This window comes from Pituophis catenifer, unplaced genomic scaffold (genome assembly GCF_029215685.1).
Source record: "Pituophis catenifer annectens isolate HBS135680 unplaced genomic scaffold, rPitCat1.0.hap2 SCAF_1, whole genome shotgun sequence".
NCBI classification, from domain to species: domain Eukaryota; kingdom Metazoa; phylum Chordata; class Lepidosauria; order Squamata; family Colubridae; genus Pituophis; species Pituophis catenifer.
In genome coordinates this window covers 311,736,681-311,754,528 of record NW_027256881.1, presented here as the reverse complement: position 1 = coordinate 311,754,528, position 17,848 = coordinate 311,736,681, and the positions used below count along the sequence as shown (strand labels likewise).

Below are 17,848 nucleotides of genomic sequence, written 5' to 3'. Positions count from 1 at the left end.
AATACTTTTGGGGGAATATAATATAATATAATAAATATAATATAATATAATATAATATAATATAATATAATATAATATAATATAATATAATATAATATAATATAATATAATATAATAATATAATATAATATAATATAATATAATATAATATAATATAATATAATATAATATAATATAATATAATATATTATAATCATATAATCATTCAATCTGGAATAGGACTTCACTTATTGTTCCATCTCAGCATTTTTTGAACCTGTACCATTTTATAATGAATTATTTATTTATTTATTTATTTATTTATTAGATTTCTATACCGCCCTACTCCCGAAGGACTCAGGGCGGTGCACAGCCAGACAATAAAAACACATACAATACAAAATTTAAAAAATAGAATAAAATCAAATTAAATAATTTTGGCCCCGACAAATTTAAAACCCCAAACTTTTAAAACCAATTTAAAATTGAATATATAAATACTAAAAGATATTTAAAATTTTAAAAATCTTTTATAAAAGAGGGGGAAAATTAGGCCAGGCCGGCCTGGTGAAATAGTAAGGTCTTTAAGGCGCGGCGGAAGGTGCGCAGATCCGGGATCCTCCGTATCTCTGGGGGGAGCTCGTTCCAGATAGTAGGTGCCCCCACAGAGAAGGCTCTCCCCCTGGGGGCCGCCAGTCGGCATTGTTTGGCTGACGGCACCCGGAGGAGCCCCTCTCTATGGGAGCGTACCGGCCGGTGGGAGGCTATTGGTGGTAGTAGGCGGTCCCGCAAGTACCCGGGTCCTAAGCCATGGAGCGCTTTAAAGGTGGTAACCAAAACCTTGAAGCGCACCCGGAAGACCACCGGGAGCCAGTGCAGCTCGCGCAGGAGAGGTGTTACATGGGAACGCCATGTCGCTCCCATTACCACCCGCGCGGCCGCACTCTGCGCCAGTTGGAGCCTCCGGGTGCTCCTCAAGGGGAGCCCCATGTAGAGAGCGTTGCAATAGTCCAGGCGGGAGGTGACAAGGGCATGAGTGACCGTGCGTAAAGAGTCCCGATCCAGAAAGGGACGCAACTGGCGAATCAGGCGAACCTGATGAAAAATCCTCCCGGTCACAGCCGTCAAGTGCTCTTCTAAAGACAGCCGTGAATCCAGGAGGACGCCCAAGTTGCGAGCCCTCTCCGTGGGGGCCAATGATTCGCCCCCAATAGTCAGTGATGGCGTCAACTGACTATATCGGGACGTCGGAAACCACAGCCACTCAGTCTTGGATGGGTTGAGCCTGAGCCTGTTCCACCCCATCCAGATCCGTACGGCCTCCAGGCACCGGGACATCACTTCAAGGGCATCGTTGGGGTGATCCGGGGTTATTAGACTACTGGTCTATCTAATCCACTATTGTATTATCTATTCTGAACTCTTGATGGTTCAGACAAATGATTAGTAATATCAGCATGGGAAGTATTTACTAGACTCTGTTGTGTCTTTCACTTCTTTGTGAAATAGAGCATTTTACTCATTCAACATTTGTTGCCTCTGGCACAAATAATCTGGATCTGCCTTCCATAAATTCGTGACTTCCAGAAAAGCTGGACCTTATTTCCCTTAATCACCCATTTGAAGACAATAGATTGGAAAGGAAAATAGTTCCAACTTCTGAAGCCATGTTAACGAAACTACATATTGTAATATAGTTACTTGCGGAAATCCTCTGGGTTACTAGCAAATGTGATTCAGCAGGGAAAGGATAAAGAACCTTTATCTTTAGTAAGATAAGATATCTTTAGTGACTTTACTAGGAAGCAAATAAATACAATTTCCATGAGGGATTTTTTTACATTTTCCAATATTTATCTTATTGCCTAAGATTGTACTATGATAAATAAATATTAATAAATATTCTTCAATAAATGATATTATTATATGCTACTCAAATTAGAGGTAAAATGAATTCCAAAAGCCACCTAAGAAACATATGGACTTAAACTCTCTCTTAAACAACTCTCAGGGGCTGCCACAAAGAAGAGGGAGTCAAACTATTCTCCAAAGCACCTGAGGGTTGAACAAGAAGCAATGGGTGGAAACTAATCAAGGAAAGAAGCAACTTAAAAATAAGGAGAAATTTCCTGACAGTTAGAACAATTAATCAATGGAACAACTTGCCTCCAGAAGTTGCAAATGCTCCAACACTGGAAGTTTTTAAGATGATGTTGGATAACCATTTGTCTGAAGTGGTGTAGGGTTTCCTGACTAAGCAGGGGGTTGGACTAGAAGACCTCCAAGGTCCATTCTAACTCTGTTATTCTAATTCTAAATAATATAAAGTGTATTTAGTCTTGATACTTGAGATGTAGCACAGGTAATTTCTTCTTTTAAAATGCCCTAATAATAAGAATACCTTAGTATACATATGCACTAGACTGCAAGTAACTAAAACATGCAGATATTAAATTTAGGCACTATTGCCACTCCTTAGGAGTACTGTACATATTTGCCATTAAATGTCTTAAATGCATTGGACATGTAAAGGGGCATACCTTTCAGAACCATGGTCCACTGAATTCATGTCACCAGGAGAAATTCTGAACTCACTGATTCGGATTCTCTCTTCATATTGAACTTCAACTGAATAGTAGACATATACCTTACCATTAAATTTGAATTTAGGATGCAAGGCAATGCCTAGGAATCCTCTCTCATCCCCTTCCCATGGTGAGGTAAGTACAGCTTCGCTGATGTTCAAAAATGGTTTTTCAAGCCGTGACAAATCAGGAAGGTAGGTCCAGACTAAACCAATTTGTTCGGCAATGAAGAATCTGTGAGTTCCATCACTTGCATGTACCATAGCAACAGGATTCCTAAGCCCATTAGCAATTTCAACTAAGCATAACTGCAGACATCCTTCTGAATTCGCAGTCACTAACCCAAGGTCTTGATTAAGACGCTGATTAGTTAAGAGGTGAGGAAAACAGTAGTCTGTGTCATCCAAGGACAAATAACGACAAAACTTAACCCTGTTATTTTCCAGTGCCAGTAACTCTTTATCAGGAGTGAAGTAATGAAACATTGACCTACAGTCTTGCCACACTTGTATGCAGTAATCTTGGCAAAGTCCAGGAACAGTTCTCTCTGGAGTAGAAGGGTCTTCAGTATCATACAGATGAGCAGCATACGGAGAACACTCCTAAAAATAAAAGAGGATCTCACATCAGTTGTTTTGGCTCCCCCATATGCTTCAGTAACAGAGCTGCCTTTGTTTTAAACAAAATAGGTGAATGGAAGGTGCTTCTCAAGACAGACCTAAACCTGCAGTAGGAAAACGGGAAATATTCATTCAACAGTATTGAAATAAAATGATGTGACTCTGGCTATTAAACTTAAGTACTGTATGTGGGCCCATAATATAATGAACCACATTTGCTCCTTTGGAGCCTCAGAGGGATAGTTGCCCATTTAAGTCTACCGTAGTCCAGCCATTTAGTAAGATAAATCCAGTCTATTTATAAGCTGGGCCAATCAGAAACCTGCCATACTATGGTATTTATCTTTAGATAATTGAACCTGAAAAGGGCAGCATAGCCATTACTTAAATGTTGGAACATTTAATAATGCAAGAGAATTAAAACATTTAAAATTATAGCACAGTACAGACAGCAAGTATTTTATAATATTTTAGAAAGTTGCAGAATAAATATCAAAAAGACCTGTGGAAAAGGCTGTGAAGCGACTGAAGAAGAAATCATAAACTGTTTTATGATTTCTAATATTTCCAGGTCACTTCAAAAATAGTACATGCCTAGAACAGTTTGCACCTAAATTTTTCTCTCTGTATCTGCAAAAATGAATTGGTTTTACTCCGTTTTTTCACTGCACTTTTTTGCAGTTAGATTTGAAAGTTGATATTCAGAACGAAAGTCTGTCTAGCCACATTGTCTAGCCATTTGTCTAGCCACATTGAGATAAAGCAGAGGTAGTAACAAGATAGTTGGGGAAAAACTGAGTAGCTCCTTTATCCTATCCCCGTGATGGTGAACCTATGACATGCGTGCCAGAGGTGGCATGCAGAGCCCTCCCTGTGGGCGCATGTGCCATCGCCAGCTGCTCTTCCAGTTTCCGGAGCGTGCATGTGAGCCGGCAAGCTGGTCTTCGGGTTTCTGGTGCTCCAGGGCGCGCGCACTCCAGTTTGGGCACTCGGTGCTGAAAATGTTCACCATCACTGCCCTATCAAAAATTCAGTAGAATGTTTCTGTGCAATCTGATAATCCAATACATTTCTACAGCTGGTTCTAATACAGAGTTACATAAAGCCTGGGGGCAATAGCTGCCTAGAAAAGCTTAGGAATATCCTCTTATTGTTCTCTTGTTCAATGGACAACTCTGCAAGTAATGTTGAAAAAGTGGTTTGGTTACTGCATCCTCTATCCTCATAAAATTTTCCTTTAACCACAAGAAAATGTCCATCTATTTGCATCTATATTTCTCTGTTTTGTCTAGTTTAGTTACTCCTGTATTCTGAGAAGCAATGAAATGCTGCGACTCTGTCCCTTGAGATTGGAAATACTGATGTTTTCATTACACATTACACACAACTCTATGTGGGCTGCAAATGTTGGTGGCATATGTAGGCTGCATATCTGGGCTGCAAAGAACCAGACAACCAGTAGATGGCAGCAAAATGATACTTGACACTAATTTTTTGCTTATAAACAACCTAGTGGTTGTTCACATTTTTGCAGCCCAAATATGGCAACTCTAATTTTAGGGCCTAAAATTTAGGCCCTTCTCTTTAGGGCCTAAAGAGAAAACAACAAGTCCTTGACCCCACAAAAAAAGAACCAAAAACACTTAAATATGGAAGAGGAGAATTTGGGGTTTTGGTTTGCACACAATACTGTGTCTCATTTTTGTATTTGTGTTACAAATTAAAAAACCGTAACAGTTCAAATGCTTCTTCTCAAACATCTTTACTTATGATAACCAAGTGAAGAATCACATCTGGTTTACTCTAACTTCATCTTTTTAGTCATACTGTTGGCTGAAGTAAGTATACAGCTGGGCTAGTTGAGGACAAGAAGCAAAAAAGAATCCAGCACAACATCTGATTTCACTTAAAAGCAGTAAAGAGTTTCATTGACTCAATAACCACTGACACTAGGACCAGGAAAAGCGTTTTACTCACAAAATTTTAGGTTGATTAGTAAGGTGAAAGATAAACAACTGTGATTGTACAAAATTCCATTTTTCTTACCCTTAAGAAATAAGTGAAAACAGCTGGAATAGAACAACTTGTGTTGTTAAAGGGTGACTTGTTTATGTATTATGTATACTCATATACGTCTTAAAAAACTGGTATAATTTTCCCTTAGTGGAAAACTACTGCTTTCAGTTCTCCTTTATAAATGCTTTCTAAGCAAACTATAACTTTCATTGCTGCTACCAACATTTTAACTATATTGGTCCACGGTATATAGACCAATTCAGCTTAGATGGTCTTTATCAGGTTATTTGGAACCGGTTGCCTCTTTAAATTGTTTTCATCTTTAAAGACTTTGTGCTATAGTATTTCATATTTTAAGGCTTCCTAAAGCTCAGCATTTTCTGAGTGGGTGCTGTTTTGGCTCCTCCCAACCTGAAGACAGGAACACAGGGAATGACGTAGCTCAGGGGTCAGCAAACTGCAGCTCCGGAGCCGCATGTGGCTCTTTGGGCCTTCTGCTGTGGCTCCCTGTCAGGTGATCCCACCACTGGCTGGCCCCACCCCTCGCCCTCCCCTCCCAGTCACTCCTTGCCTGGCCTGAGAAGGTAAGGATGATGGTGGGGGATGGAGAAGCGGCAGATACAGAGAGAGGGGGAGAGAGAGACACACATAGAGAGTTACAGAGAGAAGGGGGGAAAGAGGGAAGGAGGGAGGGAGAGAAGAGAGAGAGATGTCAAAAGGATTTTGTGGTTCCTGTTGTTTTTTAAAAACAGGTTCTCTGCCCTAATGACCGGCTGGGTGGGCGTGGCTAGGGGGGTGTCATGTGACTGGTGGAAGTTAGTGACATCAAGTTGGCCATGCCCACCCAGGTTTTGTGGCCCCTGGTGTTCTCTTTTCTGTGGGAAAAGGGTCCAAATGGCTCTTTGAGTATTTAAGGTTGCAGACCCCTGACCTAGTTTATAAAGTGGTGCTTAAAAATTTGTGAACCCTTTTGAATTTTCAATGTTTCTGCAGAGATATGATCTGAACCATGATCTGTTCTCCACACAAGTTCTAAAATTAGAGAACAGAATCAAAAACATTATACTTGTTCATACTTAATTACTGAGCAAAATTCTTCAAAGCTAGATATTTGCTCTGTACAGGCAGGCCTGAACGAGCGTGCTATGTGATTCATCTCAAACCATTTCTCTCTTTAAAAAAAACAAACCATCAGAATTAATACAAATATTGAATTACATATTTGGGGTGGGAAGACTGTTGTCTGAGGATACAGCCAGGAAAATATGCTACATGGTTCTAAACCCTTTTCAATCTTGCATTTAAAAGGGATAAGGCATAACCAATCATATAATATAGCTAATATGACACAAAGCTGCCATTTGATTGGAAGTACAGTAGTTCTCAGCAAATTCAGAAAAGTGTAGGACAATGAAACTTAAGCAAATATTTAATTTGTTGTTTTGTTTAATGTTGGAAATTGACATTGCTGAAAAGGCACGTGGAGAAAGGAGCACATTCATTCACACCTGTCCAATACACCTGGTGCTGGAGGAAAGCTCATGGCTTAAGAACAGACAAAATGATTTTACAAATCTATGACATAGATAAAAAGGTATCTGCATGACCTTGGTCCAGAAACTTTTACACACAAATGATGAGTATACATATTAGAAGGAAGACCTTCAAGGTGTCACTAGTATTTGCATCTGGGATGATTAGAGGATCAGTCTTCAATGTGTATAGTGGAAATCAAGTGGCACAAGCACATACGGCATCCAGTTTTGGTCGCCATGATGTAAAAAAGATGTTGAGACTCTAAAAAGAGTGCAGAGAAGAGCAACAAAGATGATTAGGGGACTGGAAGCTAAAACATATAAAGAACGGTTGCAGGAACTGGGCATGGCTAGTCTAGTGAAGAAAAGGACCAGGGGAGACATGATAGCAGTCTTCCAGTATTTCATGGGTTGCTACAAAGAAGAGGGAGTCAAGCTATTCTCCAAAGCACCTGAGGTCAGAACAAGAAGCAATGGGTGGAAACTAATCAAGGAGAGAAGCAACCTAGAACTAAGGAGAAATTTCCTGGCAGTGAAAAAAAATTAATCAGTGGAACGACTTACCTCCAGAAGTTGTGAATGCTCCAACACTGGAAGTTTTAAAGAAGAGATTGGATAACCATTTGTCTGAAATGGTATACACTAGAGTTTCCTGCCTGAGCAGGAGGTTGGACTAGAAGACCTCCAAGGTCCCTTCCAACTGTTATTCTGTGCTATATGAGGTAGTAAATTATCCCTTTCACCCACCTAATAACAAACATTTTTGGACAAGGAATTTATCAGTGACTACTAGTCATCCTAAGCAGCTATACAGAATCTCCAGATTACTGAAAGGTAAAAGGAGGGGAAGAATGTTGAGTTATGTTAGGGTAAACACCACAGTGCCCCAAAGTATCATGGTGATCTTGGATATCCATTTTGATTCTTAACAGATCCCCTTCCCATTTAACTTTTTAAAGATTTCTTTTAACTAAAAATAGATAACTAGGAAGCTGGCAGAAAAAAAAGAGGAACTACAAAACAGAAAATAGTGAACTGGTATTGCATAATGTCTTGCCTAAAGGGGTATTACTGTCTGAGGTCCTTTGTAGCTGCTGAACTATATTAACTATATTAAATGAAGTACACCCCTAATGTTCCTTGAACAACAGCAGAGAGTCTAGTACATTATCTGCCTTTCACAAGGTCACCTCCTTGATCTAGTCCAGTATTCTGATTGACAGCAAAGGTCTTTTTCACACTTTCTATTTCAAGGGTCTTCAAATAAATACTTTCAAGATAGCTTGCAGGACAACTCTCACTCCTTTTGCTACTGAGGAAACCTGGGAACTGAAGTCCAACAAATCCCAAAGGGCAACAGACTGAGGAGGCAGCCCAAAAGTTTCAACTATGCCTGAGGCTGAAGTTGGGAGAGATCTTCTGCAGGTAGCTAGACCAAATTATGGGCTCTACCGACAAAGTGAGATGGACACACAGGCGGTCTTGCCTGTGGAGGAGGATCAGCGCCAATTCCATCCAAAGTGGCTGTGTGTGTGTGTGTGTGTGTGTGTGTGTGTGTGTGAGATGGATGGATGTAGCGGCGGTGGTCCGGTGGGAGGAGGGGATCTGGCCCGCTCACCTGACACAGGAGGCTCTGCAGGTGACTGGCGCAAGCGGTGTAGGTGGCCTCGCCAAAATGCTCGCTGATGCGATAGTAGCGTTCCAACAGGGCAGCATCACGCCCCGCGTCGCAGCAGCCGAAGTTTGAGTACTGCAGGCAGAAAGTGAGCGGGCGAGGAGGCTTGAAAGGCGGTTTGAAATCCAGGCATTGTGGATGGCTCGACGCCAGCTCTGCGAACAGGGCCAGCAAGGCTACCAGAGCCCAGGATCGGCGCCCAGGGCCCCTCGTCATGCTTCCTCGGGCTAGGGTAGGCGCAGTCCAGCGGGGTAGCTGCGGAGAACGAGGGCGCGGGAGTTCCCAGGCATGATTCTCTCCAGCTCAGGCTTCGGCCCGCCGCCTCCAGAAGGCGCCCCGCTCCCCTCGGCAGATCCCGTCGGGCCTTTTAGATCCCGCAGCCCGTTTAGGGATTGCTTTGTGGGCGCTGGAATGGAAGCGCCTTTTCGGAGGGGCCCTTCGCGAAAAGGAGAGAGAGACGCGCTCAATCAAGTCAAGCAACAGCCCAGCAGATTCCCTCTCCCCCGGGTTGCGACTTTCCTCACGGCCTTTCCAGTGAAAGGGTGGATTTCTCCCAGCGGACAAGCGAAGCTTAGATTCCCCCTTTCCCGCCCCGCCCTCAGCTTTCCAAAGCGCATCAGATCCAAAAGAGGGGAAGGAAAGTGGAGGCGCCGCCTTTCTCCAGCGCGGGGCGTGTAAATAGCCGCTGGAACAGCACCCAACAAGCTCGCTGAGCTCCAGGAAGGAGGCACGTGCGGCGGCAGCAACTCTACTGCCGGGAGAAACGCGTGAATCGAGTCAGACGTTGCGCGTGTTAGAAAGAGGGTGGGAATGGAATCGGCTGTCCATGCTGGTAAAAAGATGCCGAAATCTAACAGGTGGGAACCTCGGCAACGCAACTGCTTCTTCTCTACTCCCTCACCCCATGGGTCATTCCTAGGAACCCAAAAATGAAATAACAAAATTAGAAGAATAACAGAGTTGCAAGGACCTTGGAGGTCTTCTACTTCAACCCCATGTTATGGAAGGAGACCCTATACCATTTCAGACAAATGGTTGTCTGAAACAAATGGATGTTTCTTCTTAGAAACATCCAGCAATGGAGCATGCACAATTTCTGGAGGCAAGCAGTTCCAACTTTGAGGAAATTTCTCTTTGTTTCTAGGTTGCTTCTCTCCTTGATTAGTCTCCATTCATTGCTTCTTATCCTGCCTTCAGGTGTTTTGGAGTGTAGGTTGATCCCCCTCTTCCTTGTGGCAGGCCATCAAATATTGGAACACTGTTATCATGTCACCCCAGACCTTCTTTTCATTAGATTAGACATACTTGTACACAATCCCTACTTTTAGTCAAGTCTGTTGAGAGCCTCCTGGATCTTATGGAGTGTTGACTATTCCTGTCTTCTTGATGTAATCTGCAAATTTGATAAATTCCCCTACTATTCCGTCATCTAAATAGTTTGTGAAAATACTGAAGTATACTGGGCCTAAGACAGAACCTTCGTGTATCCCACTGCATACTTTCCTCCATGTAGATGCTGTTCCATTAAGGACTGACTATATGTTGTGTGCAGTTAGTTAGCAAATTACTAATCTGTCTGGTGGTACTGCTGTCCCATCTTTGTATGCATATTTGGGATTACAGAATGCTGCTATATAGGTTTAAGAAATGTTGAATTGGGAAAATTCATTTTAAAATACTATTTAAATAATTACTTCCCAAAAACTATTAAGTGCCTCAAGTAAACTAGCTGTATTGAAGTATTACAATATGCTTGTAGAGACTGCTGCCATCACATGGTGATATGGTTATTTTACTTAGAATGCCTTTGTCTAATGGAAAAATTTATCATCTGAAAGCATTATTGGTAGTACTCCCGGAGCTCTTCAGTTATTGGACAGATTATATGCATGTTTGTTTGGGTAGTTTAATACTTGTATGGAGAACGTAAATATGTTAACAGGTAGAATTTTTCTGTAAATTACTTCCATTTTGATTATGATTTAAATTTAAATGCTTTGATGGATGCTTCCAGAGTGACATTAACTATTTAATCAAAAGCCTTTTAGTGTAAACTGGGGGATTTTAACTGGATTTCTGCACTTACAGGGCTATAGAAAGATTTATGTGTGTTCCAATATGTTCCATAAAAATGGATCTGCCATGATTGTGCACATATGGAAGAGACCATCTACAATACATGAAAATGTATTTTAAAACAACATTCTTTTAATTATGCAAAATTACTTATAACTTACATTTTTAATTTAAAATTCTTTATTTATTTTATTTATATCCTGCATTATTTATTTATATCCACCTATTTGGAGCGAAGTATCATCAATAAACCACATGATAAACAGTGATATAACAATAGCACTTAGACTTATATACCACTTCACAGTGCTTTACAGCCCTCTCTAAGCGGTTTACAGAGTCAGCATATTGCCCACAACAATCTGGGTCCTCATTTTACTGACTTCAGAAGGATGGAAGGCTGAGTCAACCTTGAGTTGGTGAGAATTGAACTGCCAAAATGCTGGCAGTCAGCAGTCAGCATAATTAGCCTGTACTACCGCATTCTAACCACTGTGCCTGCACCTTTGGCCCACTGGGAGGTGTGATAGAAGTCACAATCTGGAAGCTTTCAGGATTTTGATGGAGAAAACAGATACAATTTAGGGCTGGGCCATCTATGGCTCTATGATGGGCATGTCTTCCCTTGGAAAAAGCAAGCTTCACTCTGAAGTCCTCCTGGCCTCTTGACTTCTGCTCACAGAGCAGGCAGAGACTTAGCTAAAATGGCTTCTGCATAGTGTAACAGGAACATGATGCACTGAAGACAGTTACTAATGCCTAGTCATCTCTTGATTAGATTACTCTTGATTTACACGGGGCTGTCCTTGAAAGCCATCTATTGCACTTTCTTGTGATGCTGCTAGTACTGTTTGTAATTCCTGCCATCAAATATGTAAAACTTACTTGAATAGAGTCCCAGGATGATTTGCACTTTATTATTTTGGCCTTCTCCTACCATTTTGTCTACCTGCAGAGGAAGGAAATGGAGGAATGTGGGAAACTTTTCCATATAGTTCTGAAGTGTGTATTAGAACAGAAGAACAGCCTAATGACCCTGAATGACAAGGAGAAAGATAACAGAAGCCAGATTGTTGCCCTTTTCCTGGTGTAAAACGAAGCCCAAATGAGTACAATAAATGATACTGTATATGTTAGAAGGTGCTAGTATAAGAAGAAGAGCCTGAAGCCTTTGTAGGAATGTGAAATCTCATAGCAGTATCAGATTCTGGCTGTAAAGTTCACAGCATGATTTATGTCACTTTCTTTAATTTCTATGTAATAGTTCTGGGACTATATAACCCATAATCTTGCTTAGTTGGGTGCTGTTTACATTCTTATGACCATTGAGCTGTGCATGCTATTAAAAGATAATTTATTGCGTCAAACTCCAAATATTTGGTTTCTTGTTTAAAGTCAGTATTTTTCTCTCAACAATGTAGTGCCATATAGCAATAGCACTTAGACTTATATACAACTTCATAATGCTTTACAGCCTGTTCTAAGTGGTTTACAGATTCAGCACATTGCCCCCAATAATCTGGGTCCTCATTTTACCGATCTTGGAAGGATGGAAGGCTGAGTCAACCTTGAGCCAGTGAGATTCCAAATTGCAGGCAGCCAGCAGTCAGCAGAAGTAGCCTGCAGTACTGCATTCTAACTACTGCGCCACTGCAGCTCTTGCTATGTGAACTGCATTGATTGTCATTCAGCTTCTGAATGCAATTTGAGGTGCTGGTTAGTTCTTATGAAACCCTGTGTGGCATAGGGCCTGGATATCTGAGGGACTGCTTGTCTCCAATTATTTCTGCCTGTCTGGTATGTTTCAAAAGAGAGGGTGTGCTCCAGGACCCTTCTATTGCCATTTGGTGAGCCAGAGGAAGCATGTCTTCTCTGTTTGTTCCCCACCCTCTGGAAAAGCATCCCTCCAAAAATGACAGTACTTATTCTCCTAGGGTTTGGGAAAGTATTTAAGACCTGGCCTGGGGTTAATGTATTATTGTATTTTTGGGATTCCCATTTTGTTTGATTTATGATGCTTTTTAAAATTGCTTTAGTCTGCGCTATGTGGTTTTATGGTTTACCTTTTTTATGAAGATTTTGGTTTTGTACCTCACCCAGGGTCCATTGGAGTACAGTGGCCATAATAAATTTGAAATAAAATAAAATATTAGTCTGCTTGATTGGGGTGGGGGAGTGGGGAGAACAGGGTGTGTTTTCCCTTCCTCTGAAATAGCTTGCTCCCTGAAATGCAGGTACCCTTCATTTGTCAGGGTGGCAATTTTGTCAGCTGGGCTCCCATTCTGAGACTTACGGTAGACTGTCTGACTTCATTCTTATGGACTCCTGAAATAAGATGAAAACATGGCTCTTTTGGAAAGCTTTTGAGGATTAATTATTTACTGTTTTTATTATGAGCCTAGATCACGGGTGTCAAACTCGATCGTGTCACGTGATGTATCGTGACGTATTACGACATTTTTTGCCTTTGTGGAGCTGGGGTGGGCGTGGCCTGCGCATGATGCATCTGGCCTGCGGGCCACCAGTTTGACACCCCTAGTCTAGGCGATCAAAAATTTCTTACTTTGAAATAGATTTTTTTAAATGAAAAATTTTATTTGTACTAAAATATTTCTCGTTTCATTAGAAATAATTTCAGTATGGAATTTTAGTCAGATTAAAAGCTTGATTTAAAAAGGAGAAAATTGAGGACTTGGAAAAGGTAATATTAAAGCTGCATTTTAAAATGCACATGATATGGCATTTTCTCTTTGTGTTGACACCGGAGGTCCCAGAATTCTTAGCCTCATGATTAAACATATTAAGTGAGGTCCAAACTTACTGGAAGGCACTAGATTGGCAACAGGAGCATAAAGATACACTACACTCAGTGACATAATGTGTATTTAAATTATAGATAGCATTAAGTTGATCTGTTTTTTTACCTTTTTTAAAAATAGGACTTTTGCAATCAAAATGAATGAATCAAGGTGAAACAGGAAAAAAAGTGATTTAATGAGGACAACCTATATATGCTTCATAAAAAAAGAGTCTATGTGGTAGGTCAGAATTGTATACAAAATTAAATTGCCTTGTAAAAAATCTTAAAAGAATAACTATTGCACTGTAGTTCTCCCTAGGTAATGCATAAAAGTGACAAAAATGTGATTTTCCTCTGCATGCAAACATACCGGTAAGTCTTTTGCCAATTACATCAAGAAAAACACCATCTAAATCAACACGACATTAAACAGATTGCAATTTTCTCTAACCTCCAACTACCTAGATGAAAAGCCAAATGGAATTCTTCAGTGTTTGGAATGCTTATATGTACTGTAGGTTAGCTGTGCTGAACAGCTACAAGGATTCTCATTATAAATAATTCATTAGCATACCAATTGGGACATCCTCCCTCCCCCCCCACCTGATGTTTTATTCAAAACTATTTTCAAAGCAGTGTGTTAATGCGGTGCCAAGAATGTTGCTTTCCTGGAGTTTTTACTTGATTTAAAATTTCAAATCAGTGACAGCTAAAATAAACAACCAGCTGCTGACATAGACTAATTCATATGTTCATCACTAAGTTATAAGCAAGGGTTTCTCCACCTCTCAAGTTCCTTTAGGATGATGTTGATTGAAGATCATGGCTTTAATTTTCATTAATAGTTCTCTCTTAACAGTAAATAAATATAGAGCTACGTAATTTTGTAATTTTTAGAACATGATTCTTATTAGGAAAATATGAGAATTTTGTTAGAATAGTTATTTTATGTATAATTAAAGCAGAGGACTTGCTTTTCTTGACTGAGCTGCAGGGAGAATGGGGACAAAATTATATCTGATCGTTTGTGCCTAAGGAGGGATGAATGTTCAACATATTGTTGCAAGCCGCCCAGAGTGGCCCCATGGTGAGATGGGCAGCAAATGAATTTAACAAATAGATAAATAGATAAACAAACAAACAAACAAACAAACAAACAAACAAATAAACGATGATGACCAGTACCTTGAATTACACCCAGAAGCAGTTCAAATCACGACCGTTCCCAAAATAATTATGTTACATGGATAAATTATGACTTGGCCATTACTACTTGAGCCACAGCATTCTGGAGCAGCTGGTCTTCAAGAGCAGCCCCATATAAAGGAAGAGGCAGTAGTTCAGTCATGAGATGACAAAAGCATGAGTAATTTTATTTATTTTTTATTTTTATTTTATTTTATTTTAAATTTATATACCGCCCTTCTCCCTGAGGACTCAGGGCGGTGTACAGCCAGAATTAAAAAACATAAAATACAAATATTAAAAAACAATTAATATATATATAAATTTGGCCCAAAATTAAAAATACAAACCAATTAAAACATTTAAAATTTCTTCTTAAGCCAGCCCGGCTTGCTGGAAAAAGTGGGTTTTAAGGGCACGGCAGAAGGCACTAAGGTCTTGGATTCTCCTTATCTCTGGGGGCAACTGATTCCAGAGGGTAGGTGCCCCCACAGAGAAGGCCCTCCCCCTGGGGGTCACCAGCCTACATTGATTGGCTGATGGCACCCTGAGGAGGCCCTCTCTGTGGGAGCGCACGGGACGATGGGAGGTCGTCGGTAGCAGCAGGCGGTCTCGAAGATAGCTAGGCCCGATGCCATGGAGCACTTTAAAGGTGATAACCAGCACCTTGAAGCACACCTGGAAGACCACTGGGAGCCAGTGCAGCTCGCGCAGGAGCAGTGTTGCTGCCATGCTGCTCCCATCACTACCCGCGCTGCTGCATTCTGGACCAGTTGGAGCCTCCGGGTGCTCTTCAAGGGGAGCCCCATGTAGAGAGTGTTGCAGTAGTCAAGGCGAGAGGTGACGAGGGCATGAGTGACTGTGCACAGGGAATCCCGATCAAGAAAGGGCCACAACTGGCGAATCAGGCAAACCTGACAAAAGGTCCCCCTGGTTACAGCTGTCAGATGTTCCTCCAAGGACAGCTGCATATCCAGGAGGACTCCCAGATTGCGAGCCCTTTCTGTGGGGGCCAAAGACTCGCCCCCAATGGTCAGTGATGGAGTCAACTGGCTATATCGGGATGCCGGGAGCCACAGCCACTCAGTCTTGGAAGGGTTGAGCTTGAGCCTGTTCCTCCCATCCAGATCCGCACAGCCTCCAGGTACTGGGACATCACTTCAAGGGCATCATTGGGGTGGTTTCAACAAAGTTTCCTAATTTGGGAATGTTTATGACTGATACACAAGAAAGATCTGGGCAAAGACCTTGTCCACAAGCTGTATTCACTTTTCCAGCAGGAGCTGTGAGTCTAAGAGGATCCCCAAACTATTAACTTGCTGTGTATTAGGAAGAACTATCCTATTCGATATTAAATATTAAATATCGGAATGTGCACAGTCACTGTATCTGGCTGAGATTGAGTCTAAGCCTCTTTCTCCCCTTTTAGGCCCTTACAGCCTCTACATCTCTTCAATTACACCCCCAAGGCCTCTGCGTCTCCCCCAAGAGCATGGGGGTTAGGATTAGCTGGACGCTGACCTTTGAAGGCAAATGGGCGTGGGGGACCGCCGGGAAGGCCATGTGAAAGGCAGGCAAGCATGGCAGGGCTGCGGGGAAGGGAGTAGGCTGCTAGCTCCCTTCCTTCCAGCTGGGCAGCCTGCCTTCCACGCGGCCTTCCACTTGCCTGCCTTCACAAGCTGGCCATGGGGACACTGGGAATGGAGTAGGGGAGGCCTTCGCAAGTGGGCAACCGGTGACCAGTTTGGGGGCGTGGCCAACCAGCAGTCGCTATGGGTTCAGCGACCCAGGCCAAATGCCTGCTACCGGTTTGTGCAAACCGATCCAAACTGGTCAGATTTCACTCCTGGTGTAATCTCAATGCACTGTCTAACCTTAAAACACACAAAAAAGGTTCCAGTAATTTGATTCATTCAGGATTCATCACAATTGCAGATTCATTATAATCTCAACAATTGTATTTAGAAAGGGCAGGTTAAAGAGGGTTGTCCAAGCAGTGGGTTCTTGATGATGAGACATTTTGCTCTTCAAGATTGGTGGCATTATCTCTCACCCAGGGATGCATTAATCATTGTTCTTGCCAGCTTCCTGTTATCCTCCTCAGCAGCTTTTATCAGCACTTCAAGGTAGAGCAGACTAAGAAACCAGTCATGAAGGCTTTTTATTATAAGGTTATGGTAACAGAATCTTCCAAGTCTGAATGTGCTTCCCCTCTTCTTCCCTTTATCTTTATGAGAACTATGGAGGTACTTCAGGTTCTAGTTGTGGCCTAGACTCAGATCCCTGTTATCTGACTGTTGTCTTGATAGTGACTTTTCCTCAAGTTTATTCCTTCTGCCCATTATCTAAAGACAGGGTTCCTATTTAACAGTGGTTTGGCTGATGTCACAGAGAACCCTGTCTACTTCTTCAAAATAGATAGGGCCAAATTATTTCCAGATAATCTTAAAGAACATTGCCTCTGTTATTTCCTGTAGAGTTGTTCAGTCACTATCCAATGATATGTGTATTGAATGATTTTATCCTCCAAGATGCCTCCAGAATCTTGCCCCCCAAGAAACTTCTGAATTAAGATGTCCAGCAGAAATAACTAATGGCAAGGATGCTGCCGCAGTAAGCTTAGTTGTAATGATGAAGGACAATGTATGTCTCTGTGTCTTTTTTCAGATACATACCTATTGAGTTTAATGGAAGTTACTCTCAGATGTATGAGTGCCATTTCTTCTTTTGGAAATGAAGGTATATGCAAGCTGCTTGTATGCTCAGAAATTTCTGCATTATATTTATTTGTTTTTGTATACCAATGTTGCCTATGCTAGCTACAATTTATCATTATTTCTAAACCTCTGTATTCAGAAATAAACAATGTTACGTTTCAGTTGTATTCAACAGAACAGGTTGTGATTTATATTCTCACCTAAACTAGACTGTCTTGGCAGCTTATTCGCCTTTAGGATAAACATGAAGCTGAAATAAATAGTAAAGGAATAAATAAGAAATTAAAGACAAGCAACTAGATATTATAGAAATTTTATTTAAAAATGTAAAAGAAATTCTAGATTTAACTTGAGGATAAACACTGAATCAGGAAAATGTTAGCCCTGGAAGCCAGCTTTTCTTTGGATCTTCAGGGCTGCCACATTTAGTGCTGTGGGAAACTGGGAGGGGAGATTGTATGGAGTTGGGGAGATATCTAGCCATAATAACATTCTTTTCTCTTAAAGGACATTCTGCCCTGCACCTGGAGTGGCATGACTGGGAGACATCTACAGTTGGGACGGTGCATTGATTAGACCATGTGATGGACGTGTGGGTGCAGAGGAAGGGACTTGGACTTTCTTTTGAGTGGGGAAAACCTGGAAGCTTTCAGATTTGGG

General features: G+C 41.4%; 1 protein-coding gene and 1 long non-coding RNA gene across 2 annotated transcripts in view; one reads left to right on the top strand and one right to left on the bottom strand.

Moving 5' to 3' along the window:
- HHIPL1 (HHIP like 1) overlaps positions 1 to 8,681 on the bottom strand; it is a 20,065-nt gene extending 11,384 nt beyond the window's left edge. The window contains exons 1-2 of the mRNA XM_070931555.1: positions 8,354 to 8,681; positions 2,520 to 3,166 (exon numbers count right to left, since the gene is read on the bottom strand). Coding sequence (XP_070787656.1) covers positions 2,520 to 3,166; positions 8,354 to 8,626 — 920 coding nt within the window. The 5' untranslated portion in view covers positions 8,627 to 8,681. The remainder of the gene's footprint in view (positions 1 to 2,519; positions 3,167 to 8,353) is intronic.
- LOC139308108 (uncharacterized) lies at positions 8,065 to 17,848 on the top strand. Its single transcript, XR_011599710.1, has 3 exons — positions 8,065 to 8,160; positions 17,139 to 17,210; positions 17,696 to 17,848. It is a non-coding gene; the product is annotated as an uncharacterized lncRNA (long non-coding RNA).